Source organism: Pochonia chlamydosporia, chromosome 1 (genome assembly GCF_001653235.2).
Source record: "Pochonia chlamydosporia 170 chromosome 1, whole genome shotgun sequence".
NCBI classification, from domain to species: Eukaryota; Fungi; Ascomycota; class Sordariomycetes; order Hypocreales; family Clavicipitaceae; genus Pochonia; species Pochonia chlamydosporia.
The window spans coordinates 5536886-5560332 of NC_035790.1; the positions used below are offsets into that span (position 1 = coordinate 5536886).

The window sequence follows — 23447 nt, forward strand, 5'->3', positions numbered from 1 at the left end:
CTCACTTGACTTTCCTTTGCCTTCTGTTCATCCACTTTCCAACCGACATGGTTCTGTGCATCACTGCTTCACCAGCCATTCGCAAGCACAAGACAACAACAATTTCGCCGTCGTTCTCACGACTTTGCCAACACTGAGAGCCCAACATGCAACTGGAGACGAACGAATTTCGATCAGCCACCGACCGATACGAATAATCTCAACAACAGGTCAGGAGAACGTTTTGCTTCTCCTGTCTGCACGACCTGGACGAAATGTGTCACCATTAGCCAGCACTTCGGCTTGAGTCTGGGACGGCTGGGACGGCTGGGACAAAGGGGGCTGGGCACGGCGGCTGGACATGGAGCTGTCTGGTCTGGTCAAGTCCGGCCCTCCCTATCCACTTGGTCTCCCTGAAATTGCCTCCAGGACACCCCAGCCAACACTCCTCACCCTCGCTCCAGATAGACCACTCTCACACTTTCTATCAACCCCCTCTGAAACATCCACTTTTCCCCCCTGTATCGACTCTCATCCGGCCAGGTTACGCGTTCTTTCTCCTTTCTCTCCCACAGCCATCATTGAAAGAAGCGACGGTGATGAAGGTTGTGTCAAAGGTTACACCATCCGTCAATCAACTTCTTTCCCGCATCGAAAATTTGCGCTTTTGTGACGTCGCGGACTACCGGACAAAGAAATCTGAATCGACTGGACACGACGTCGCCGAGGAACGCGGTCCCGGGAGTGGCGACAGTTCGCGTCGCACGGATTGAGATGGTGTCGCGACGAAGCAAAATTTTCATCTTCTGCTCATTCACCCTTCATCAAAAATGGGGGGCGACAGTATGGGGGTGTGCGTGTGTGAGTCATGAATTCCTGTCCAACCATTTGTCTTGTGCATTGCTTGTTCAAGAGGCTGGACGTTTCCGGCCTCTGACTGGCTGCTCGCTCAAGTATCGATACCATGCCCGAATATCCTGATGGTCCCGACCGCCACCTTGCGCTTGACTATCACGATACGTAGACCTGAATTTTTGCAGTGACACTAACACGAAAAATTGCATGAAATGGCTCTGATGCTATGTGCATTGCTATTCCGTCAGTTTGGTCGGTGTTTTTCACTTAAAAATCCCCAGTTCGTCACACAATATGTGCAGTGGACGAAAGTGTAAAATTCTGACCATCCCGGGATGTTGAAGTAGAGGTACCTCCTGCACACACAGCCCGCTGCGAGGGGCAAACCATGGAAGTACCGCACTAACAATTATTTTCATTCGCAACCTCGCAGAGCCGCTCGGGGATTTCGGCCCACCAGTGCAATCCGCCGACTCGCTCACCACTCACCACATTGGTGCACACATTGGCAAAATGTAACTTAATTCCCGGTCAGGGTCCATCCAATTCAGACAAGAGCTTGGACCCTATGCTATCCATTACATCACATCACATTACTATGTCTCTGAACTCGCAGGGTCCGCTTGATTGATCGGCTCCTGATTGTCATGGACATGGACTCATGGCAAGGAACCGTCGTTTGCCTGTCTGAACTCAAAAGACGGCACAGCAGAAGCAATTACGCAGAGCCTTTATGACGTGCCGACTCGTTGGAACGGACACGTGGCATGGCTCGTTTTGTACAGAGCATACAGCCATTTCTTCAGAAATGTTTTGTTTCCTTGGCGTAGCAATCTCCTTCCGGAATGCAGTGGAACAAACTTGCACTTTGTAATTTTTCGCTTGTATTTGTTTTTCGCCTATTCCCTGGTCACATGTATGTACAAAATCCGTTTTTGCCCAGCGGCCTTCCATGCATCTACTTGAACACGATGAAAATAATGGGAGATAATATGCGTGAATGAATTTTAGGCAGGTATCATGCGTATAAAGAGATCACGTCAAGTAGTATTTTGGTCCTTCGCCGCCCTGGGGAACTTGCCAGTTGATGTCTTGTTGGGGCGCTTTGATATCGCACGTCTTGCAGTGGATGCAGCTGTGAGGGGATCATCCGTTAGTACACTTGATGATACAGGGGAGGTAGGATAACTTACTTTTGGGCATTGATCTGGAAGCGCACGCCGTGAGGCTTCGATTCATCCTCGACGTATTCGTACACGCCTGCGGGACAGAAACGGTTCTCGAGACCTTTGAAAGGAGGATAGGCTTTCTCGGTGTGCGCATCCCAATCCTTGACTTGCAGGTGGACAGGCTGGTCTTCCTCGTGGTTGGTACCGGTTCGGGATACACTAGTCAGGATATCAAAGGTGATCTTGCCATCCGGCTTGGGATATTCAATCTTGGGGAACTGGTCGGCAGGCTTGGTGGCAGCATAGTCAGGAGTCTTGTGCTTAAACGTCCAGGGGACACGGCCCTTGAAGATGAATGCCTCGAGTGCAGAGTACAAAACACCGCCAATGGCACCGAGCGGCGAATGGAACGAAGGTCGCATGTTTCGAACCTCCTTGAGTTCCTTCCAGATAGGTGACTTCCGCAGTGAGTCTTCGTAGTCGTAGAGGAATACTGTGCCATCGTCGCTCTGGCTGAGCGCGTTCCAGGCGGCTTCGGCGGCGAGCATGCCGGATTTCATGGCGTTGTGGGTTCCCTTTACTTTGGGGACGTTGATGAAGCCTGCTGAGTCGCCGATCAGAGCGCCACCGGGGAAGGCTACCTTGGGGATGGACTGGAAGCCGCCTTCAACGAGGGCACGAGCGCCGTAGGAGATGCACTTGCCGCCTTCGAGGACGTTCTTGAACGTGGGGTGCTGCTTGAGCTTCTGGAATTCCTGGTATGGCGACAGCCATGGGTTTTGGTAGTCGAGAGAGACGACTAAGCCGAGCGTGACCATGTTCTCGCCAAAGTGATACATGAAGGAACCGCCGTAGACGTCTTTGGGTAAGGGGTAGCCCATTGTGTGAAGAGTCAATCCCTTTTCGAACTTCTCGGGGTCTACTTCCCAGACTTCTTTGATACCCAGGCCATATGTCTGGTGCTGGCTGTCCTTGCGGAGGTCAAACTTGTTGATGACCTGCTTGCTCAAGCTGCCGTGGCAGCCCTCGCCGAACATGGTGACTCTGGCGTGGAACTCCATGCCACGCTCAAACGTATCCTTGGGCTTGCCATCACGCGCAATCCCCAAATCATTCGTCGCTACACCCTTGACGGAGCCATCGGAATGGTAGATAACCTCGGCGGCCGCAAAGCCGGGATAGACTTCGACACCAAGCTCTTCGGCCCGCTCAGCCAGCCACTTGACAAACTGGTTCAGACTGACGATGTAGTTGCCGTGGTTGTGCATCTGAGGGGGTGCGAGGACAGGAAATGATCCAGTCTTGGTTAAGATGCGCATCTTATCCGTTGTCGCGGGGGTCGCATGTTCGAATCTGTTGGGGTTTTCTTCGTCGAGCCAGTCGGGAATGAGTTCATTGATGGAACTGGGCTGGATAACGGCACCAGAGAGAATATGCGCGCCCATATCGCCAGCCTTCTCAAGGACAAGCACTCGGAAGTCCTCGTTACCCGCCTCATTGGCAAGCTGCTTTAACCGAATGGCAGCACTTAACCCGGCTGGTCCGCCACCCACGATACAGACGTCTACTTCATCGGACTCGCGCTCAATGGACGCCGGATCAAAAGTCTCGTCTTCTTCGGCGTTGTATAATCGTCGGCTGGTGGTGAATAGCCTCATGCCCGCTAACCGCTGCATCGGCACTGCCCGGGTCGTCGTCATGCGAGCAGTCCTCGTCATAGAGCCGATCGCGGGGACGGCTCGTCTGGGCGTCCAGCGCGCAATTGATCGTGCGCCGCGCTGGACGCATCTTGACACTGGCACCGGGGCCGACATGACTGCTATTAGGTGACCGGTAAAAGTCCCTGCGATGCACCTGGTGTTGTTGTGTGATGAGTATGGTTCCAAGAAGTGTGGCAACCGACGTCAAGATGTTCCATGTGCAAAGAAAGCTCACTTACAATATCTGCGGCCCAATTGGTCGGTTAGAGCAAGTGGGCAGCTTGTGAAGCCGATCCAAGCCGGGCGTCGGTACTTTTCGGTACGAGCAGGGCGAGTTGATTTGGCAGAGCAGACCCTTACTCGGATCCGGTGGCAGAGGTAGCTTTTGAGTACATCAGTTTGCCGGATCCGTTTCCAATGTCTGAGCCGGGGTTGTGGATAGATGCGGGCTTCTGAGCGAGTTGCCGAAGAGTGCCTCGCTCATCAAGGGAATACCCGTCCGGCTCAATCAATTTTGGCGGTGAAATCCAACGAAGCTGGTGTATGCTGGACACTGTCGTGGTGTTCAATGTTAGGCCGAAGATGCTAAGACACTCGTTCTGCAGTCACTCAACCGAAGAGGCTGATAATCCATGTGCCTGGAGGCTCCTAGGGTAGGCTCACGCAATACGACAATTTTTTATTTGACCTTGCGGGACGAGCATCGACATCGGCATGACTAAATGAATGACTATTCGTTTGATTGCGTGATATGGTTTATCTTCTTTCTTGTCGGATCGATTTGTATTAAATGATCTTGGAAGTACTTTACTCTTATCCGAGCTCTGCCTTCTCTTGTCAGTTCGGATGCATCCGACTGCACAACCAGTTTCCATCATTGAAGCTCTGGTAACAATGGCACGCTTCGACGAGATTAGATTACTGCTGGGGCGCTAAAAACTCGACTCAACGGCCGGCAAGAGCCGAGTCGATAAGATGATACGGATTTGATAAATTTACTAGAGCTCTTTACGCCCGGTGTGTCAAATGTGGTGGTGGTGGCAGTCTACAAGCCTCCATCCGCTGCGTAGGGGTGTTCTTTTAAAGTAAGTTTGCAGGGGACATAAGAGTGTTGGTAACATAATATGTTTCTTGCTTCCATTGGGATGAGTGAGATGCGATCTTGGAATGCCCTTAGTCAGGAGATTATGTCTTGTCTACATTTCTATCCGTCATCCTCGAATCCTTTGCGTATTGGCCAGACAAGATGGGCTTGGCAAAGCCACTTCCAACAAAATCTGCATGAAAAGGGCCGTGTCACTTGAATATGCATATATTAACGACTGCACAAACTGTAATCCAAATCGCTCAGATCCTCCATTTCCCCCGGCATACAAGCGCACCAAACGATTCATCTCTCGAGCTCAAGTTGTCAACCCATGCATGTATGCACATCCCCCGCATGCCGCATCATCCTTGTCACCGGCAGCTACTCAAGCACCATTTCTTACTCTGACCTCACCCCAATGCAACATCACCAACACCAAATCAGTGCCAGTATGACCATAAATCACTGACCCAACGGAACGCTAAGAACCTCTTTGGCAGGTCAGCCTTTCCAGCATCTTGGACATCTCAGAACAACCAGCAGCTACCCCGCATTCCCTGGAGGTTTCTCGGCGCTATTGTTGCCATCTTCAACACACAGCTTCGATGTTACCCTCATCGTCCCTTGGCCAATGCCTTCATGTAGTGTAAACTACAGTACCATCATCAAGATGGCTGCCCAAGAGAGGGGGAAATGGTCACAGCGCGTGTGCATGGCCGCATGTCTCACAGCAGTGAACCCGTCTATTTTAAAGAGAGACGTGCTACCCCGGAATGCAGGCGAGCTCGTAACTTGAGAAGGGATCGACGAGACCCTTGGATTGACAGAATTGCTCCCCTTTCTCAGGTCTCACCTGGAAGGAACGAATCACTTCCACTGTCTCCTGTTCTCGAAAGACACGGGAAACTCTATTTCGACGGCCCAAGTTATTCTGGCAGTTCGCACAACGGAGTTCAAATCGGCCGAGAGATCGCCTGACAAGCCAGCATCATGAAGTTTATCCAGCTCCTCGCCATTGCCGGCTTGGCTGCGGCAGATGTGCCGAGCGATTGTCCCGCGTATGACAACTACGCCGCCCAGCGACATCCTCCGTATTCCTCTGGCAAATGGAAGTATCCGTATCAGCGGCCAGAGTCGAGATGTCGATCTTACGTGGTCCCAGAGGTGGAACAGACGCTGAGCAAGGTAAAACGGATGATTAAAGATACGGATCTGTACAGCCTATTTGTGAATACTTGGCCGAATACCGTGGACACGACGATTCTGTGGCATGGAAAGGCTCTTGATAATCCGGATGAAGAGGTACTATCATCACCCACAAACCACCCAAACATTCCCAATCAAACTTATCACATGATTCCTTGTCTCATGCCATCTCTACTCATAGCTTGCCTTTGTAACAACCGGCGACATCCACGCCATGTGGCTCCGGGACAGCGCCAACCAACTCCAATCCTACAAGCCAATCCTCAACATCACCTCCCACAACAGCACCAACAACATCGCCAGTCTATACCGCGGCACCATCAACCTCCAGTCGCGATATATTCGAAAATTCCCCTACTGCAACGCCTTCCAACCACCCCCGGACTCCAAGCTCCCGCCCAACAACCACAAGCGCAGTCTCCTCGCCAAGCGCGGCGACACAGTCAACCCACCCTACGATCCCAAGGTCGTATGGGAGTGCAAATACGAACTCGATTCTCTGTCCGCGTTCCTCCAACTCTCATGGGACTACTACGACGTCACTCGAGATGCCAAGTTTTTCCGCAAATACAAATGGGCTGACACGGTGAAAACCATTCTCAAGCTGGCGAATGACATGATGATAGGCACGTACACACAAGACGGCCGCGTCAACAACTCCCCGTACACATGGCTCCGTGATGCGAATAGCGCTACAGAAACGGTCTCCAATAGAGGTACTGGAAATCCTGTCGCCGGCAACATCGGTCTCGTGCGCAGCTTCTTTCGTCCGTCGGACGATTCCACCATCTATCAGTACTTTATCCCTGCCAACATGATGTTCGCGCGCTACTTGCACGCTTGTGCCGAAATCATGCACAAGATAGATAGGAACACTGCGTCGCAAATGTCAGAAATGGCCCGGGGCATAGAACATGCTATTGATAAATACGGTATTGTGGAACACCCCAAGTTTGGTGACATTTACGCCTACGAGGTCGATGGTCTCGGCTCCCACAATCTCATGGTTCGTCTACATAACCATCATCACCCGTATGAACATCCCGCTAAACTAACATAGGATGACGCCAATATACCCTCCTTGCTGAGCATCCCCCATCTGGGATTCAAGTCCAACACAGACAGAATCTACCGCCATACCCGTGACTTCGTGCTCTCCCGCTACAACCCGTACTTTGGATTTGGACCCGTGCTCAACGCTACGGGTGGACCGCACCTCGGACCGGGAATGGCTTGGCCGATGGGTGTTATAATGCAGACCATGACTTCGCATGACGATCATGAGATTGTGCGTGGAATAAAGCAGTTGATGGGTGCGACCAGCGGACTCGGCCTCATCCATGAGTCGGTAAATACGCACGATGATACGAAGTGGACTCGTTCATGGTAAGTCGCTGGCATCGCGTTCATGCATTTAGGTTGCTGACATTGGTAGGTTTGCTTGGGCGAACGGTCTATTTGGACAGATGATTCTGGACCTTTTGGACAGGAAGCCGCATCTCCTGGCTAGGAGCTATCAGTGATGGGTGTTTCAAAGCCGATCCTAACATCATTCCTATAAAAATATGTAAATCATGCTCGATAAACTATGCGCTAATGACCTTATCTCTTTCATAACTTCTACGTGAATATGTACACGTTCGTACATTGGAGCGTCGTGTGTTCGTGACTTTCGTAACCTATATATAGAGAACAAGCTTCCGCAACCTGTAAACACCCCGTATCTATCGTCATCTAGTATGCTTCATCTTCAAACGCCATCCATGCAACTCGTATGTTCTACCATAATATATGCTTATTTACAGTACCAATGCCCAAAACCTTTCTTAACTCAAGTCAAACCCAGCCCCTGAAGTGACGGCATATAAGAGCTTCTTTCGTAAAGCACTCTCGGAAGTATACCGAGGCAGTTTCAATAAATTGACGCAGGTGCTCGTGCTCGGCAGTCTCTCCTCATCAGTCCCCCCATCTCGAATGCTAAACTTCGGGCGAAGCTGCGAGAATCCAAGTAGCGGTGCGCGAGGAGTCGAACTCACGTACTTGAGGACGTCTCGTCTCTGCTTGTCAGTAAAGCCCTCCATGACTTTCCAGAATAATTTGATAGTGGGATGCTCTTCGTTGTCGTCGCCGATTTCGTAGAGTCCACTGTATACCGTGTTGCGGCGGAGGTCATCAATGTCGATTTCGGACGAATCTCCACCTACCAGACGTTGAAGCTCGGATTGATTGAACATGGAGAGCCATGATGGGCGGATGATTGAACGCAGACCGCGGAGGAAAGCGGCTGTTTGGTGGGCGGGCTGGACAACGAGACGGTGGCGAGCAGCGTAGGAAATGTAAAGTAGGCGATTATCATTGGTGACGGGAATTTGGTCGCCGTTGGGGATGAGCTTTCGAGTGACGGTGCGGACTGGTTCGTCAGGGGGAGAAACCTGATCCGTGACGGTGAAGTCGAAAGCTAGTTCGGATACATCGCCTGAATAATTTTTCAGTGTTAGGAGTCCGTTGTATAGCTCTTTGTCCATGTCTCGCAGGTCGTTGATGCTACCCTTGTAGGCGTTTTCGTCTTTGGGCCCAGCCGACGGCCATTTTAGTAGGAAAAAGCCTGCAAACGCCAAGTCCACCAGGATACCCTCGTACAGACACTTGCCTATAACGCGCCCAAGGAATTCGAACCGCTTCAGATAGTCATTCACACTGTCTCTATACTCTTCGTCATTCTCGTTCAGGCCACGCCGCCGCTGGAGGAAGTCGCGAAGCGTATCGACAGCTGTTGGATTAGGGAAGAGAAGCCTTTGCTCATTAGAACTGAACATGCCACCTCCTTTTTCACTATTTCCAAAGGCCTCGGATGTGACACTAATGAGAAACTCCTTCGTCACACCACCACCGTCGATACCCGCTTCTGGTGTGTCGAATTGATCAACAAACGTAATTTGAATTGGGTCTTTGAGTCCGTCTCCGATTTGGTAGAATTGCTTGAAGGCGTCTTCAAATAGCTGACCACGCCGAATCTTAGCATGGTGCCTGGCGAAAGGGTGCAAAGGGAAAGTGGCGTTTCCCTCACGACGGATCTTATCAAGGTTGATAAACTGCCGAAAAATGTGCACTCTAGTTTCAAAGGGAACCACGAAAGGCATGTGCTTTAAAATCTCCAACTTGGGTCCCATCTCGGCCAACCTTCGCTCTCTTTGAGCGCGCACTTGTTGTGCTCTGAGCCGTTCTAGTCGAGCGTGGCGCGACACCCTTTGGCCCGCCATGGTTGAGTAGAATCCAGAAGACTCGTCAATGTCCCTGGTCGCGCTGACCTCCTCTTCATCGCTGCCCTCAGCTTCCTCATCATTCTGTCGCTCCTCTTCGGCGATAACCGCACTAACGAAATCTTCTTGCTGCAACTTGGCATTCATCAACCAGTGATTAGCAGGGAGGAAATGCATTCTTGAGTCTCTCTCGTAGAGCATCTTCATAGTCGACGTTATGATGGCACGCAACCCATCAAGATCGACCATTGTCGACGCAGGCCGCGCAGGTACCTCGGCGGAGCCTGACTGGCGGGAAGCGTCTTCCGCCCCAAGATATGAGTCAAGTCGAGACTTTGCTGCCGCGTTAAGGCCCTCTTGTGTTTGTGGGAGATCTCGCGCCTTGTAGTGTAAAACAAAGGCTGTATTCTTCAAAAATGTGGTCAAGGTTTCAACATCTTTCAGCGAGAGACTGCACTGACGAAGGCGAGAGTCCGATGAGGCGTTGTCGATGATTTGTGAATTCATACCACTGAAGAAGTCCTCGTCATCGCTGAGGCGGAGGATAAACGTATACAGTTCCAGGAAGAGAAGAATTACTCGCCATTCTTGCTCCTCGGTACTCTCGTATAACAGCTGGGACGAGCCGCGCAAATATCGCTGGATGACTCGTACTGGGTTTTCCGACTCGAGTTGCAGCTTCGCAAACACTGTAGTCTGTTGCATGATATGCCAGAGAAACTTGACAGTGGGAACAGAGCCCGTGGCTGTTGGTATTTGCCCGAGAAATAGTTTCATCCTTGTGTCGTCTGCGTTTGCTGGAAAGCAGTGTAAAAGTGTCAAGATGTACCCGGCCAATAGGCTGGTTCCGTAAGACTGTTCTGTTACAGAACGTGCCAAATTGGATGCAAAGTCCTGGAGAATAGAGGAGATTCCCTCATGTTCTACAAGAGATAGAAGCTGTTTGGAGATATACGGCGCCAGAGGCTGCAATGATTGGCCCTCATTTTCGTCATCCGAATCGTCAACTTGGGGTTTGAGGCCTATTCTTACTCCGATCTCAGATGAAAGATATGACAGCTGCATTAGGAGTGCGTGTAGATAGCTAATCTTAGCAGATGGATTGAGTGACACACGTCCGAGGCCGATAAAATGGGCCAGTAACCACAAAAGGTCGTCCTTAGGAGGCAGCACTTGACGTGAGGACCCATAAACTGATCGAATGGCTTCGGCGAGCTTGCCAGCTTCGATTCCTTGGGAAAATATGGCGCTGTTATTCTCGAAGAGACACAAATCACTTTGAACGAAGAAACTGGACGCAAGAGCAGTGTAGGCCGGTTCTAATCCAAATTGTTAGCACATCGACAGCAATATGAACGAGTTTATCAGAACGCACTATTGTCAGGCATGCCCTGGAGAGGCATTGTCAGAGACGTGAACAACAAGTCGTTCTTCTGCTCAGCATCTTGTCCCTTGAATACGATTGCAAGTGAGGTATAATAAAGGGCAAGCGAGTGTGCTATCGCATTAGGATCGAAGGTTGTTATTCGGCCGATGAGTTTGAGAAGAATGGTCACGTCCAAGGTGGAAGATCTAGTTTCACAATTAGCCGTTATTCACCAAATTCAAAAAATTACACTTTGCGATGCATACGCATATACGTACTTTCCCGAAACCACAACATTCAATGTGGTGATAAGAATGTTAGCCAAGGCTCTAAGGCGCGACATATGAACGCCACGCGGGGCAATATGTTCGATGTGCGCCGATTCACAATCACGGACAAACATAAACGTTCTTTGGATATCATCGGCGGATCGTCGCGAGAAGAAGGAGAGAAGGAGGCTGAAAGCAACAGGAAGACGCTCGGCAACATCGGTAGCTGTGTTTGAACGATACAGGCTATCAAAGGCGGCCCGTCTGTCATTAGCCAAGTTTCGTCTCGCGCGGTGGCCACGCCATGTTCGCTGGATCTTGCCGGCAGCTTTTAGCTTCTGTCTCTCCAAATGCCTCTTTTCTCGTTCGGCCTGAGCATCTGACACGGTTTTGGTTGCGTTGGAGACGACGGCAGGACTCCAAGATGTGTTGGCAAAAGGGTTGCCGGCCTGCCCGCTCAGGTTGACGTTTCGAGGACGTCTCGAGTTGCCCGTGAAAGTCGAAAACATGATGATGGCAGGCCAAAGAGCACAAGCATAAACACAAGCACAAGTTCAAGCGACAGGCAAAGGCCGCTCCAAGAGAAGACTTGAATATCTCTGGCAAGGTTGACTATTGATGCGACTTCGAGACGATTCGGTTTGGTGATGGTTGGTAAGCTGGAGAGCTCTAAAGATGTAGTGACGGAATACTTGGATGTAGCACTAGATAGCAAGGATGGTTGGCTTGTCTTTGGCTGACTGGTGCATTCCATGTTCCATGTTGCATTGTGTTGCATTGGCCCGGAGGCGGCGATGGACGGCAACAAGTGGGGCTAGGCGGTAGTGGGATGACGATGAGGTCAAGTACAGAGTACTTCGTGTTAGGTCCAGGGACATGGAGGGCAATCTGGTGGCATTGATTGATGGCACACGACACAACCCAACCGTGTCTGGTCTGCATGAAAGAGACATTTTGAAGACGGACAAAGAGCCTCGAATAAGCTGATAATTTATGTTTACCTTTAACCTTTTTTTCTCTCTTTTTTTCTTCTTTCATTTTATTCTACGTAGGTAGATGAGGTAGGTGAGCCTAAATGCCACAAATTTGGACAGCTGCATAACGTTGACTTTGACATCTCTTGAGAGGTAGTCTGTTTCACCGAGGAGATAAAGTTTGGGTACTTGAACAAGACTGTCGGAGCAGTTTTCAAATATGACCACCGGAAACAACTCTTACGAAAATCTCACCGTCTTTTATCCATGGCGCCAGGGCTGGACAAGGTTTGCAATATCGTAAAGTGAGATTGCGGTCTGGTCCTGAGCATCAAGTCTTGAAGAACTGGCTGGCCAATAACATTTGCCTATTCGCCAGCCCTATGTACCCATACCACGCCATGATGCTTGGTGCATGAGACAAACATCACCCTTGAAAGCATCTTTTGGTTGAAGAAAGCAGACAGTAATTAAAAAAAAGAAGGATATGGACACGAAGGACGACGACGACGTGCGCAAACTTTGGCTGAATTGCAGTAAATGAGACATTCAACATTCAAGGGTCCAATGTTTGTGACTTCCGGGGCGCCACTTGAAATCGCTTGTGATGGACATCAAAGGATGCTGTGGTGAGTGGCCAGTTACTTTTCGGTCAAGTCTTGCACATGTGTGTCAATGGTTTGGTCAATCAATGGGCTTTTGATGCGGTGGCAGTTCAGTGGACATTTATGTGCCCAACGTCGATGCCATGTCCATTGACAGGCCAAGTACTTTGTACTCCATAAGTACCAGACAGCAACTCCATCCCCAGACACAGCACAAAGCCTTCAAAATGTCTGTCTGTCTGCCCGTCCCTTTCTCAAAGACAACAAACGCACTACAGGTTTGCTAGCCCCTTTATGGATTTTACGGTGAATACACTTTTACTCGCTCAAAGACAATCCCCAGCGTAGCTAACCATGGCCGCCACGCGCACTCTATTCCACTTGGCATCTAGCTGAGTCGAAAAAGAACAGGCCGTCTTGTACGGAGTACCTCATATGGCACTCGACTCGACAGCCCTCATCTCGTGCCTCATCGCTCCTTCCCCCGCAATGAGCAGCAACTCTCTCGCAGAGTGCCAGGATATTCTGCGTGGTCTGGTACATCTGTACTGTGTGTACGAGGATGTTTGAACTGTACCGTGTCACAAGAATTAGCCAAATGCTTACAGTGCGCCGATCTGCCGCATCGCCCAACTTGTGAATCCCCAGAAGGCCAGATGTGTGTCGACTGAGGGCCAACAAAGGCGGTCGGCATGTACTCATGTACTGATGTACTCCGTGCCTGGTACTGGCACCGCTCATCAGCCACTCAAGCACTAGCCTGGGAAGGGTCACTCCACCAGTCCTTCCAATGTGTCCAATGTGGCAGCCCATAGAAAAAAAAAAATATCATCTAGAGAAGGAAATTTCCTCTCCTCCTCTCCCACACAACCACCACCCTTTATCTCAAAACACCCCAAAATCCAAACGCGAGTCGGTTCAGAGTTCCGGTCCTAGACCTTGTTCTCTGTTCTTGCTCTTGTTGAACCTCAACCAAAAAACAATCAAAAAAAATTTAAAAACCTCCCAAAAAACCCACCCCGACCCGTATTCCTGCCTCGTGCGGACACGAAGAACGACTTCCTCGCAACACGCATAGTCTTTGAGTCAGCCTTTCGCCGCTTACTCAATTTTCTCGACGTGTCTCCTTCTTTCTGCCACCTTAATATTTCGTGTGCAGAAGTTCCTTTATCCTTTTTCTTGTCGCAAGACTAGTCTAGTTGAATCGGTTCGTCTCCTCCCCGGCCCAAGGCAAGGACCCTCCCCCTCCGGCCTTGTCTCGTGAGAAGCGCATAGCCGATTTGGCCCTTTTTTTTGCCACAGAACGACGCGCCTGCTAACACGACACTCGATTTCCCATCTTTAGTTTCATCGATTTCTCACGTCCTCGACATCAAAATGGCCGCCAACACTTCCTCCGGCGCTGTTGATCAGCTTGCCAACGATCTCAACAACACCTCCCTCAACGGCAGCGGCGACGCCAAGCCCACCGTCGACACCACCGTCGGTGCTGGTTCCGAGGATGCATCTGCTCCTACTCCCAGCTCTGCGGCTCCCCACCCCCAGAACTCCGCCTCTCTCTACGTCGGAGAGCTCGACCCCTCTGTCACTGAGGCCATGCTCTTCGAACTCTTCTCTCAGATCGGTGCTGTCGCTTCCATCCGTGTCTGCCGTGATGCCGTCACCCGTCGCTCCCTCGGCTATGCCTACGTCAACTACAACTCCACTGCTGACGGCGAAAAGGCTCTAGAGGAGCTCAACTACACCCTCATCAAGGGTCGCCCTTGCCGCATCATGTGGTCCCAGCGTGATCCTGCCCTCCGCAAGACCGGCCAGGGTAATGTTTTCATCAAGAACTTGGATGTGGCTATTGACAACAAGGCTCTTCACGACACCTTTGCCGCCTTCGGCAACATCCTGAGCTGCAAGGTTGCCCAGGACGAAAATGGCAACTCCAAGGGCTACGGGTTTGTCCACTACGAGACGGACGAGGCTGCTCAACAGGCCATCAAGCACGTTAATGGCATGCTTCTCAACGAGAAGAAGGTCTATGTCGGCCACCACATCCCCAAGAAGGATCGTCAGAGCAAGTTTGAGGAGATGAAGGCAAACTTCACCAACATTTACGTCAAGAACATTAGCACCGATGCCTCAGACGAAGAGTTCCGCGAGCTTTTCGAGAAGTATGGTGACATCACTTCTGCTTCTCTTGCCCGCGATCAGGAGGGCAAGAGCCGTGGCTTTGGTTTCGTCAACTTCACCACCCATGAAAGCGCTGCCAAGGCTGTTGATGAGCTCCACGGCAACGATTTCCGCGGCCAGGACCTCTACGTTGGTCGTGCACAGAAGAAGCACGAGCGTGAGGAGGAGCTGCGCAAATCTTACGAGGCTGCCCGTCTTGAGAAGGCTAACAAATATCAAGGCGTCAACCTCTACATCAAGAATCTTGACGATGATGTTGATGATGAGAAGCTCCGCCAGATGTTCACCGAGTTCGGACCCATTACATCTGCCAAGGTTATGAGAGATGCTCCTTCTGACGGATCCGACGACGGTAAGGACAAGGAGGAAGACACCGAGAAGGAAGCTGAGGCCAAGGAGGAAGTCAAGGAGGCTGAGGAGGACGACGCCGACAAGAAGGCTGAGAAGAAGGGCGACAAGAGACTCGGTAAGAGCAAGGGCTTCGGTTTCGTCTGCTTTAGCAACCCAGACGACGCGACAAAGGCTGTCGCTGAGATGAACCAGCGCATGATCAACGGCAAGCCTCTGTACGTGGCTCTTGCTCAGCGCAAGGATGTTCGCAAGAGCCAGCTCGAGGCCAGTATCCAGGCTCGCAACCAGTTGCGTATGCAGCAAGCTGCTGCCGCTGCCGGTATGCCTCAGCAGTACATGCAGCCCCCTGTGTTCTACGGACAACAGCCCGGTTTCATCCCCCAGGGTGGCCGTGGTATGCCGTTCCCCCAGCCTGGAATGGCCATGGGCGGCGTCCAGGGCGGTCGACCTGGTCAGTTCCCTGGCTACCCTCAGCAGGGCGGCCGTGGTGGCGTTCCCCAGCAGATGCCTCCCAACATGTACGGTATGCCCGGACAGTTCCCTCCGCAGTTTGGCCAACCCGGCACTCCTCAGTTTATGGCTGCTATGCAGGCTCAACAGGCTGCCATGGGCGGACGTGGTGCTCCTCAGGGTGGTCGTGGCATGCCACCCCCTAACGCTGGTCCTGGTGGCATGCCTGGATTCCCTCCCAACAACCGCCAAGGCGCCGGACGCGGTGGAAACGGCCGCAACAACAACAACAATGGCCCCAGCCAGGCTCCCCGAGGCGAGGGCAACTCCGGCTCTGTGCTCCAAGCCCAGCTTGCCAATGCCCAGCCAGCCCAGCAGAAGCAGATCTTGGGTGAAATTATTTTCCCCAAGATTCAGGCCATCAACTCTGAGCTTGCTGGAAAGATTACTGGCATGCTCCTGGAAATGGAGAACAACGAGCTCATCAACTTGTAAGTACCCACGGAACAAATGCCTCCATTGACACGTGCCACTTCAGCAAACTAATGCAATTTCTAGGATTGAGGATGATGTCGCCCTCAAGGCCAAGGTCGACGAAGCCCTTAATGTCTATGACGAGTACGTCAAGTCTCAGGGTAACGAAGGTGCCGAGGCTGGTGAGGCCAAGAAGGAGGAGGAGTCCAAGGCCTAAAATGACCATTGGCAGACTCTGTTCCCTCTTCTTCGTTGCTCATTATTAAAAAAGTTCAACTGATATTCCTTTTGTTTGATTTCCTTTGTTAATATTGTTTCAGCTTATTGCGGAACTCCTATTTTATGGGGTGTTTTATTTTTCGGACAAAGGTGGGAGGCAGGAACATGTTTTATGCCCCGGTTCGTGGCCCACATATCCGAAAGGTTTGCATTTTGTACAGATAGACTTCGTTGCTATGTCTTGCTCCGCAAAGGAATGGAGACACCAAAAGTTGGAGGACCCTCGAAACGAGGAGGGCGAATCGCTAAGAAGGGAACGAACGGCTGGCTGGCTACCCGATGTGGTGACAGCGCAGGCCAAGATATCAACGGGAAGGATGGGTGCCCCGTTTGAGATGGCGTTGGAAGGTTGTCGGTTTCCGTGAAGAAACGCCTGGAAGTAGGCTTATACCCCCTGACAAACGGACGGGCCTACGTGTGAGAGGCCAAATTGACACACATGGATTATGCTATTAGTAAGAGTTCTAATAAATGATATTCTGAATGAGTTGGTTCTTGTGGATGTGTGTTTCCTATTGATGATGGTCTTGGTTACGAGAATCATGGTCTTAGAAAGGTACTTTAAAATTTGCTTTATTCCTGGATACAGGACTAATTCTAGTGTGCGTATATTACCAATTCCAACAACGCCGTTCCAAAATCAACCCTGACCAAACCAGCTTTCCTCACGGGAAAATGCACCAACAGAAAAGAAAAACATGTGTATTGACATCCACATCCGAGTCTTTTATTTGACCAACCATACGCCGCATGCTTGAATTTCATATCCAACCAGACCATTCCCCTGACAAATCTAAAAGGAGCCATCGCCAATCTCATACCCCGTATCAATCTCATGATACGAATACTTGTGCGTCCGATCGACGGAGTACAAGGTCTCCATGACCTTGCTCTTCTGCTGGGTCCTCACACCGGACAAGTAATCCCTCACGGAGACGATGCCCCTAATCTGATCTTCTAGCGTGAGGGTAGACGAATTGAGGCCCCTGACGAGCTGGCTGGCCAGTTTGCCGCGCAGACTCTCGAGCGAGGACTTGAGGGTGAGGAGTTTGCCATGATGGCCGACGAGGTTGCCCTTGTTGCGAACGGTTTTGGAGCGCACGTCATGGAGGAGGGCGCGGTTCTTTTCGAACTTGCGAAGCTGGGTTGCGCGGGGGCCGAGGATGCGCGCCCACAGGCCGGAGAGGAGCTCTGCGTGGAATTCTTCCTGGGTGGAGGACTCGTGGGCGACGGTGCGGGCGAGACTGAGGAAGTGGGCGTCGATGTCGTCGAAGAGGGCGAAGAGGGAGACGGAGTTTTCGAGCTCGGCCTGGATGGCTTCCTCGAGGGTGGAGAGGAAGTTGTTGAAGAGGAGTTGGACCATGCGCTGCTCGCGCTGGGGGTTGGACAGGCCGAAGATGGATGTTGTAAGGCGGCCGAGGCGGGTGGGGTGGCCGTGGGTGTCTTCGAGGATGGCGGTGGTGGTGAGGAAGTTGTGGATGTTGTCGTAGGCGTGGGAGAGGGAGGATGACGGGGGGCGGGAGTTGAGGCGGTCGAGGTGCATTTTTGCCCATTCCATGACGCTGAGGATGCTGGTGGCATGTTAGTTATGGGTGTGAAGGTGGGAGTGAGAGTGAAAGTACCTGTCAATGTCGCCGTCGACGTGGGTGTGAAACTTGGTCAATTCGAGGACGAGCTTCTTCATGGCTTCGCTTATGGAGTCCAAGTTGCTGACGATGATGGCAGCGTCCGACATGCCGCTTACTCGCACAGACTCGGCGAGGTCCCAGACGGCAATGCTCGTCGACTGGAGGTCCTTGACGTGCGCGACGGCAGGCTCCGAGAAGTAGATTAGGGGTTCGAAGGAGCGTGCGATGCCCGCCACCTTGACTAGATCGCCGACTGGTCGTGGCGCTGCTGGCTTGACCAGTACTTTGATGGTGGATATGGAGAGGAGGGCGACGAGGAGGCCGGATACGACTGAGAACCAGCTCTTGGTTAGGGAGTGGTAACGCTGTTGTGTGAATGAGATGGCGGCTTCTATGGGTTTTGTGCGCTGGTGAACTTCTGCTCGGACGGCGAAGCGGAAATCTAGGTAAGGGGTGGTGTTAGTGGACTGAATGCTACGATACTGAATTTGTATTCCTTGACAATTGTAGCTTGTCAAGATGCGCAAAGTAAGCCAACGTACAATTATCTGGTCCCGGTGAAGCCCTCGAGACAGTCTCGGCTGAAGTAACCCCTGGATCAACTCTCACAGTCGCATCCTCGCCTCGTCCCGGACTTGGACTTCGACCCTTTTCGGGACTCTGACTCCCCGCCGGTAATCTCGTCCGAATAGCCTGCTGAAGAACATGGTCTTCCTCCAAATCGTCGTCGTCGTCCGAGCCCGGCGACGTACCCCTAACATACCGCGGCTGTCGGCCTGGTGGATGATGATGATGCTGCTGCTGGTGCCTCCAAAAGCCGCTGCTCCGGTCGCCGTTGCCGAGTCTCCGCCATGCCGGCGGCGAGTACCCACCGACTGAACCTATGTCTGAGTCCTCGAGATCCTCCGTTGCCGGCTCGCTGGGGAGTGCTGACGAGTGGCGCATCGATGTCGGGCTGGCTGGGGGTTCGAAGTCCTGCAATGAGGCGTCGAGGCCGTCTAGAGGGTCGGCCATCTCTGCTGGACGGGTTGGAATTTGAATAAAGCTCGCTGGTAGCAGCTGAGCGGCGGCGCGCAACCGTCAGAGACTGATCTCTCAGAACTACTAGCTGGCGACTTTGTGGGTGAGGCGGAAGCGGCTTGTCGATGATATGACGTCCCCCACGCTGAGGGGTGGAAAGTGCCGTGAGAGATGGTAGGGAAGGGAGTCGTGGGAAAGTGAATCGCGGAATGCGAAGAGATATCCTGGGTAGATAGAGAATCACGAGGACGAAGAAGACGACAACTGTGGCTAACCAGGTACTCGGCGCAACGGTGATGCTGATGAGTGAGACGTTGTTGTTTACAGTGACGAACGAAGGCATGGAGCCCTTGAAGAACATTTGGTGGTGATGGCGTCGTTCGAGTTCGGGTCTGTGGGAATTGAATTGAGTATTGGCCGGTCTGTAATGGTCACCACCCTGGATCTGGATCACTCTCTGGTCTTGGCCACCTCGAGCATCAATCAAGAAAAAGATGCAAAAGAGAAACTCCTCCCTCGTGTAACCCAGTCTTTGGCCTGGTGACCAGGGTAAAGCTTTGTCGTCAAGTTGCCAACAACCCGTCGTCCACCTTCCGTAACGAGCGAATTCCCAATCTTTGTGGTCTGAAACCCAAAATCCCTGTCCAAAATTGGTTGGTGTTGGTTTTTCGTAGCGGTCAACGTCGAGAGAGTGTGTGCGCCAGGGACGACTGAATGAGAGGAGGTGAGTAAAACGATGACCAGAGATGGTGATGCAGGGAAGTTTGGATTGGATTGGATACGGGGACATCTCCCATGACATGGCATGAGAGAGCCTTGCCCACTGCCCACTGCCCACTCACACTTTGGGCCTCCTCTTTGGGCCTCCTGTTTGGGCCTCTGGACTGGACTGGTCGTGGGAGCATTTTGGAAATCGAGAGGTTGGGGTCTGGCTGGTTCGTTGCTTTGGCTCATCGTGGGCCAATCATTTGTTGGATGCAAGCCCTCCATCTTCTCTTGGTCTGTCGCAGAATGATGCAGAGGGAGGGGCAGTCTGTCCATGGCTGAAATGGGATGCCCTTTCTTGGAATCATTTCCACATGCGTCGAACTTTGTGTTTCTTTTTTGGGGGATTGTAGCTTCTTTCCAGCGTTTCATTTAGATGACTGGCACGATATCTTTGGATGGTGGTCTGGTCTGGTTTGTCTGTGTTAGTGTTTAGGGGAGTGGACGGGCTCAACTGCCAGAAAGTGGGACATGGATGATGGGACAGGACTGGACAGGACTGGACCGTTGACTTGGTTGGTGGGGCACATTGAGCTCTGGCTGTCTCCATCTCTCTCCCAGCAGTTGACCTTTGTGCACTTCCTCCAAGTGCACCCGACGTCGATAAGACTTGCTCATAAAGTACTCTACATTCCTCAGCATGGCTCACCATCGCCATTCAGCTAGTCCCTTTATTCAATACATCACACCCAGTTGTGGGCTGTCTGTGATCCAGCCAAACCAAGCCGACTCCGCCCATCGGCTCACTTCCAACCCTCTCAGGCTGGACATGTCTTGCAAGGATGTCGGCATCTGCAGGCACCAATGCAGGGTCAACGGAATCTGCACGGCAATGCCTTCATTAACATGGATGACTGACTGTCTCCTCCAGTTTACTTCATATTACTCTGTCACCCCAATCTCAAAGCACCACACAGCACATGAGTTCCATAATCGTATATTTCGCTGTGCACTCCTCGTTTCCCGTACAAGACCAACAAAATATAATAATAAATAAAAACCAGTCCATACACCCAGACCAATCAAAGAGCGGAATGCTACCGACGTCATGCTCACATTTCCTCGTCCTGTCCTGTCCTGTGTTGCCTTTCATCACCGGCCAAAGTACACTCATTCTTCCATACTGCCAGATAATGCACCGCAAATATTCGTCAACCACGGAGTCAATCAATAACTCATGACATGCTACCTGTATAGGTCGAAACCAATCTAGTCATCGTCGCCGCCTCCCCATTAATCAATCTTAGCATTGGCCAGGCTGCGAGCTGCTGGATTGTTCAGGTTGTTGATTTGTTTCACCGCTTTTTGTTTGTATTTGCTCTGTTTCCGAAGCCTCTTCCTGGCAACCATGACTGGTACCGAGCTCTTCGTCACCAAGTAGTTCGAAAATGATCCCAAAATGACACTGTTTCGTTCCCAACTGTTAGTCAGAGTCCCCATAAAGTGAAACCTTCCAAATGTCAAGCGAGATACAACATACCCTTTCAAAGCGCTGCGGCCCCTGCTACCGATAACCACCAGCGTCGGATTGATTAGGTCAATCACTTCTGTGATCAAGTGTCGCGGGTTCTTGCAGTGAAGCACCTCCACGATAACCCTCACCTGCAGACGCGTCTTCCTTAGTAGTCGCAGTATTTTGTCCGTCATCTCCTGGATCGCCCGTGATCGTTCCTCTACTGCCCTCTGAGTGTCGCCACGGTGAGACGGCGCCGGCGAAGCTCCCGGTGTTCTGGTACCTCCTGTTGAATCGCCCACCGTGTGGAGTGCGGATGCTCTTTTCAGTTCAAGTACCGGCGTCACTGGTGCCGGCATACCTTTCGCATTTGTTACCGTATTGATTGCTGCGGCTTGCTCCTTCATGGCTTTGGGATCGTCTGGCACAAGTGACCCTTCGCCGGTCACGATGCCGGTTTCCTCATCCACACAATAAATGGCTATTAGAGTGTCGCCATCGCGGAGCACAGTTCCAATGGCCCACTCCAAGGCATGCGTCGACTCATCGCTCAAGTCCGTTGCCACCAAGTACTTTCGCACTCTCTGACTGTCGTCTTCCGCCGCCTGCACGGTCTTGTGATAATCTCCGCGGTAAATTATACGGATGGAACGGTGCGAGTCCTGCGCAGTGAGAATGTTGGTCATGGAGAAGCCGAGATTCTGCGCCCGTTTGATGTCATCCATGTCAGCTTCCTCGTCCGAGTCGAACACGGATGCCGTCGCGGAAGCAGGGTTCTGGTCGTAGCTAGTGTTTGGGTGGATTCCACCTCTGGATGGTTTGACGGTGTCGCCCGATGAGTTGGTAATCTTGATCTCGGGTTCCAAGAGAGATCTATATGTATAAGTTTGGCTCTGCTGCTGTGCGATTTTTGACCCTGGCAAGCATAAATGTTAGATGTTTAGTCCTGAAACTGTTGTCTGTATCCACGTGAAGTGGCAAAATGGTTGATGATACTCACGTTCTTCGTCTGCCGCCGCCAGCAAGCTCAAAGTTTGTCGGTCACCGTGGCCGTCGCGAGACCGGGACTTGTCGTTTTCTCCTTCTTCATGCGCATCTGGATTCAGTGACCTTGGAGCCGTCTTACGGCCACGATCTTCGTCATCAGATGAAGGCGGCTCATCGTCTTCACTAGATTCGAGGTGCTCGCCATCTGGACCAAGATAGTCCTTTATCAAACGACCTTCACCAACATCGTCGGATCGTTTGCGCATGGGCAACTGTGCGAGACTTCCACTGGAAAATGCCAAGTTTGCATCAGATAATCTGCGATATGCGTTGCTTATATCCACGACTTGTCCATCATCGAGCATCGCTCTGTTGGGAGGCAGTTGAGGAGAGAAAGTCGCTGGCGACCGCGAACGTGCAGCCCACCGTTCATGGGGGGATTTGGACTGGTTAGGCCCTAAGCGCCCGCTAGCGGAGGAGTTACGTCCTCTGTCACCAGGCAACTGGAGACTACTCAAGTCAGCACTGCGGAAAGCCTCTCCCAACGACCCTCCACCTGATATTCTCTTGCTGCTGCTGCTCTGCGGCAGCCTCTTGGTGCCGGTGTGGGCAGAGTATTGTGGTAGAATGCCAGAGAATTGGTACTCTGAAGTTCTATCAAACCGACTGCCTGACCGGGGGCCAAAATCGGCAGGTTTGAATGCAGCATCTGATGAGCTTCTTGGGTGATGTGAGCCTTGGGATGAAGAAGAGTGAGTTTTGAAAATGGGCTCGTTGGGAGATGCAGGACTAGAGCTTCTTCCATGGATCGACCCAGGCGGTGATGGAGCAGAGGCCACGTCGAGCATACTTCGTACGGGTGCTTGAGAAGTAGTGACTGGTCCATCAATATCCAACATGCTCCTCACAGGAGCCTGCGTAGCGGCGGCGCCATGAGAAGAGCTTGATGGCTCCTCTTCAATATCCAGCATGCTCCTGACCGGGGATCGTGGCGCAGCAGTGTACGGTGAAGACGAGCGCATCCTTGTGGGAGAAGTAGCAGCATTCAAGTTCTTGTTCTCCAAAAGCGCAAGCACTTCTTGCCGCTCCATGTCGAGCATGGCGTCGATACTCATTGGTCGATGGCCCGACATCTTGAATACAGGACGGAACCGGCCGTTTTTGGTGGTTTGTTTGTTTTCAGGGTCGATAGTAGAGGAAGTTGGGTAGGCGTCCTTGTAAATGCCTAAGATCTTTCGACTGGTTTGAGATTAATCTGTATGTATGGTTTGGAAAGTCAAGCTTGGAGGCGTCAGAGGCTTGCCACGGAGAGAGGAGCAGTATTGGTTGCTGGGAGATGTAGAGACAGAGAAAAGTAGGCGGGATTTATCGAGAAATTCTTCGGAGAAC

General features: G+C 51.8%; 7 protein-coding genes across 7 annotated transcripts; 3 read left to right on the forward strand and 4 right to left on the reverse strand.

Moving 5' to 3' along the window:
* Nucleotides 1–1869: 1869 nt before the first annotated feature.
* VFPPC_13088 (electron transfer flavoprotein-ubiquinone oxidoreductase, mitochondrial precursor) lies at nucleotides 1870–3817 on the reverse strand (the record flags this gene model as incomplete). The annotated part of the gene is made up of 2 exons (XM_018290865.1): nucleotides 1870–1969; nucleotides 2028–3817. 2 exons carry the CDS (start codon nucleotides 3815–3817, stop codon nucleotides 1870–1872), a joined length of 1890 nt encoding a protein of 629 aa, XP_018149908.1.
* A 1963-nt stretch (nucleotides 3818–5780) lies between these two features.
* Nucleotides 5781–7519, forward strand: VFPPC_01442 (hypothetical protein; the record flags this gene model as incomplete). Its single annotated transcript, XM_018281274.1, has 4 exons — nucleotides 5781–6092; nucleotides 6178–7002; nucleotides 7057–7382; nucleotides 7432–7519. The coding sequence occupies 4 exons, from the start codon at nucleotides 5781–5783 to the stop codon at nucleotides 7517–7519; spliced, it is 1551 nt and encodes a 516-aa protein (XP_018149910.1).
* A 303-nt stretch (nucleotides 7520–7822) lies between these two features.
* VFPPC_01443 (HECT-domain (ubiquitin-transferase) domain-containing protein) lies at nucleotides 7823–11400 on the reverse strand (the record flags this gene model as incomplete). The annotated part of the gene is made up of 3 exons (XM_018281275.1): nucleotides 7823–10575; nucleotides 10632–10828; nucleotides 10901–11400. 3 exons carry the CDS (start codon nucleotides 11398–11400, stop codon nucleotides 7823–7825), a joined length of 3450 nt encoding a protein of 1149 aa, XP_018149911.1.
* Nucleotides 11401–13847: 2447 nt separating this feature from the next.
* Nucleotides 13848–16143, forward strand: VFPPC_01444 (polyadenylate-binding protein; the record flags this gene model as incomplete). The annotated part of the gene is made up of 2 exons (XM_018281276.1): nucleotides 13848–15943; nucleotides 16011–16143. 2 exons carry the CDS (start codon nucleotides 13848–13850, stop codon nucleotides 16141–16143), a joined length of 2229 nt encoding a protein of 742 aa, XP_018149912.1.
* A 1116-nt stretch (nucleotides 16144–17259) lies between these two features.
* On the forward strand, nucleotides 17260–17715 carry VFPPC_18702 (hypothetical protein; the record flags this gene model as incomplete). The annotated part of the gene is made up of 1 exon (XM_022430273.1): nucleotides 17260–17715. The coding sequence occupies one exon, from the start codon at nucleotides 17260–17262 to the stop codon at nucleotides 17713–17715; it is 456 nt and encodes a 151-aa protein (XP_022285983.1).
* An 872-nt stretch (nucleotides 17716–18587) lies between these two features.
* Nucleotides 18588–19990, reverse strand: VFPPC_15368 (hypothetical protein; the record flags this gene model as incomplete). The annotated part of the gene is made up of 2 exons (XM_018293121.1): nucleotides 18588–19676; nucleotides 19718–19990. 2 exons carry the CDS (start codon nucleotides 19988–19990, stop codon nucleotides 18588–18590), a joined length of 1362 nt encoding a protein of 453 aa, XP_018149913.1.
* Nucleotides 19991–20851: 861 nt separating this feature from the next.
* VFPPC_01445 (universal stress protein) lies at nucleotides 20852–23191 on the reverse strand (the record flags this gene model as incomplete). The annotated part of the gene is made up of 3 exons (XM_018281277.1): nucleotides 20852–21023; nucleotides 21099–21987; nucleotides 22072–23191. 3 exons carry the CDS (start codon nucleotides 23189–23191, stop codon nucleotides 20852–20854), a joined length of 2181 nt encoding a protein of 726 aa, XP_018149914.1.
* Nucleotides 23192–23447: the final 256 nt, after the last annotated feature.